The 3,551-nt window shown below is 29.8% G+C and overlaps 1 protein-coding gene across 3 annotated transcripts in view; it reads left to right on the forward strand.

Moving 5' to 3' along the window:
• Positions 1 to 2,058, forward strand: part of LOC106466365 (inactive rhomboid protein 1-like) — a 65,999-nt gene extending 63,941 nt beyond the window's left edge. For all 3 annotated transcript variants that reach the window (XM_022394358.1, XM_022394359.1, XM_022394360.1), the window contains one exon: positions 1,511 to 2,058. In XM_022394358.1, the coding sequence (XP_022250066.1) occupies positions 1,511 to 1,942 (432 nt within the window). In that variant the 3' untranslated portion in view covers positions 1,943 to 2,058. The remainder of the gene's footprint in view (positions 1 to 1,510) is intronic.
• Positions 2,059 to 3,551: the final 1,493 nt, after the last annotated feature.

The raw sequence follows: 3,551 nt of genomic DNA on the forward strand, positions 1-3,551 counted from the left end.
ATATATACATATATATGCTTGTATATAGAAAATACTAAAAGAAAAACAAATGAAACAGTGAGAAACACATCTATAAATACAAATGTTGATTTTTAGTAAATTATGATAAAAGTGATAATGAATTAAAAAATTGTGTGATAATTTGCAAAGTTGGTTCAAGATTCTATATTTATTTAAGTCTAAAAATTAATACAGTAAAATTTGCTGTAAAGGGCAACTTCCAAAAAATCAGGGATCCTAAGAAATAAATAAATAAATAAATTTGATTTGATAAACATGCATCGATGTTACTTGCTTTTTTATAAATGTTTATACAACACACATCTACATATTTATAAATTAAACATTCCACACATTTATAAACTACATATCTACACATCAATAAGCTACACATCTGCTTGTTTATAAACTATACACCCATACATTTATAAACTTAAATCTACATGTTTTATGTGATATGTTCTATCTTCTGGTGATAATGTACTGATTAAGTCTCTTAGCACCTGTTTTACTGACTGACCTATTGTAGATTAGTATCACTAAGTTTTTTGTTTATGTTGACTAATATACAGTCTTATATTTAAAGGTTTTTTCTATAAGAGTAATGAAAGATCCAATTATTATTAATTGCAACAATTTTACTATGCAATACATCATTGGAAATATATTTCCTTACTTAAAGCTACTGATGGTAGCTGTGATAAATATCATTGACATTTAAGTTGCTGAACACTAAAAAAGTATCAATGTACTGAAAGCTGTTGACTGGAAATACTTTATATAGAAACTTGTTTACTGCAGAGAAATCTCCAAGTTACATTGTATTTACTAATCATTATATTTTAAACATTAGTATTTCATTATGTGTGGTTTTTATTTGGATGTGCCATGTTAACAACAATTGAATAACATCCATTACAGATTTTAGCCCTCAATTATTTAATTTATTTTGAAGTGCAGACAACATCCTGGACTCAGCTACAAAAAGTTTAAAGTGATTTGCCAAAATGTAGTTACCTTGGTGCAATTTCAGCACTAAGTATAGTGTACGTACTACATGAAGTTTTGTGACCAATTTGCATCACACATGTTGAAGTTGGCTTTTAATATTTTTAATTTACTTCTGGTAGGTCTGTTGCATGGTAGTTGTGATTTATGAGCGATATTTTTTGCTTACTTATTTCTGTTACTATTATTTGCATTAGATATTATTATATGGTTGTTTTATTTTAAATCAGCCAAAAAACATTATGAAGATCTGTATTGTTTTTACAAGTAAAAAATGTGGTAAACTGAAATGTTTCATAACCATCAAGCACAGTTAGCTAAGGGTTTTGAAATATCCAAGAACTCTAATTTGATGTCTAAACAACATATCTAAAATTCTGATTGAAGGTATGATTTTAAAAGTTATTTCTAGGCTCACATGCATAATTAAGGAAACATTTTTTTTATTTTTCATATAAAGCTATGTTAGCATTTATTTCTTATGAAATTAAACCTTTTACAGGTTGGTCCAGCTGGATCCCAGTTTGGCTTGTTAGCCTGCATCATTGCAGAGGTCATCCACTGTTGGTCAGAATTGAAACAGCCAGGATTAGCTCTACTTCGTCTTCTTGGTGTTGCCCTTGTTTTATTCATATTAGGCGTATTACCGTGGGTGGATAACTATTCGCACCTGTTTGGTTTTATATTTGGATTCCTTCTTTCATATGCACTGTTACCATTTCTCTCTTTTGGCAAATATGATCGTACAAGAAAAATCATTATCATAGTACTTTGTCTGCTGGCAGTAATAATCCTCTTTCTTGGATTGGTGGTCTTGTTTTACTTTCGTCCAATTAATGAATGTTCATTCTGCAAGTATTTCAACTGCATTCCATTCACACATGATTTTTGTGAAACTCAAGACATCAGCGTTTTAAGAAAAGAAGAGTTCTGACAACAGAGGAGAATGATATTAAAATCCATTAAGTGCCAACTATCAGACTCGACTTTTAGCACTATGTTTGAACTGATTTTTATAAGAGAGCTTTGGTTTGTATATTTTAATAAATTACAACATTTTCCAAAAATATTCATTGCATTTATTTCATCACAAAAATTTAACCATTTTCAACAAATTATTCAAGCTTTGCCTTTCTTCTTTCACTTTATGCTTCCTTGGAGGATTTCACAGAGTTAAATCATTTAGGTTAACTCCTGTTCATTAGAACACTCACCTATTAGTTGTGTAGTGATTATAAGACAATGAACAGAAAACCAATATGACATTTGTACCATAATTACAACATAAAGATAAAGGCAATTCAGCATGTATGTTGAGATAATATTCAATTTAAGCTGCATGTACTCTATATTTGCATGGCCTGCTGTTTATAAAATATTTCCTTTTCTTATGGTGATTTAAACCATGTTGAATTTCTGATGACTTGCATATCATAATATTAACATTATTATGTACAAGACAACTAATTTGTATGTGTAGTTAAAAAAGATGGATTTTAAGTGATAATTCAGTTTATAGTCTGATTATATAAAAGAGCTTACATAAAAACATATGAAGCATGTCACTGTGTAATATTATTTATGTTAGCTTATATGTATTTTTTTCTATATCTACAAGATCAACTACAGCATGGTCTTCACAACGTCATTTATTTTTTCATGTGATATTAATCAAGACTATTTTTCTAAAAATGAAATATAGTTGAAGCTGTTTTTGCAACTGAAATTAGGATGATATGTTAAAATTTATGCAGGAGAAGATTGTCCAGTGAAGATATTTTTCTTTGAGAGAAAAACTTCCAACAGTAAGTTAATAAACTTCATTTCTCTAAAAGTGCATAAGGAAGTCAGTCTAATGAGGCATTAGTTCAGTATGACGAAAGCACAATAGGTCTGGTCTCCCCATAATGAGGGGACCCTTCCTGCAACAGTAAACAGGTTTAACATTGAGCACAATGCCCAGAAATTAGAGAGATTGAGAAGATGTGCTTTTTAATTGCCCTAGTTAATTTTTTCATCATTTTTCAGAAAAATCAAGTTACAAATAGCTTAAAAACAAGATATTACATAACAAGTTACTTATTCAACTAAAACACATTTAAAAAAACCATCAAACAAACCACAGTATTTTATTGACTTCTCTGTCAAATCACACACTATGGCAGCATTGTTTTTAATCATTTTATTTCCTGTACCTTTGTTATGGATGTCTGCTCCAAGTTGATACCATTTCTGGCCAACTTGAGTTATCATAGTGCATATGACAGAGGTGTCATGCATAAATACCAGTCACCTTACATAAGCATTTTATAAATCATTAGAGGCAGCAACCTCTACAACCAATACACAAACACTGAGTGCTAGTGGAATATATTGGTAATTCAGTAAGACTGCCCTCCAATAGTAAAGTGTGGGGTTTATTTTTATTCTTTTCAAAGGTTCTTGCATACCCCCATGTTGGAACCACTGACTTAGTGCATATAGAGTACAAACTTAGTAAACAACTTAAATTCTTTAAGAATAAAAAAAAAATATTTGAAACT

Source organism: Limulus polyphemus, unplaced genomic scaffold, assembly GCF_000517525.1.
Source record: "Limulus polyphemus unplaced genomic scaffold, Limulus_polyphemus-2.1.2 Scaffold2237, whole genome shotgun sequence".
NCBI classification, from domain to species: Eukaryota; Metazoa; Arthropoda; class Merostomata; order Xiphosura; family Limulidae; genus Limulus; species Limulus polyphemus.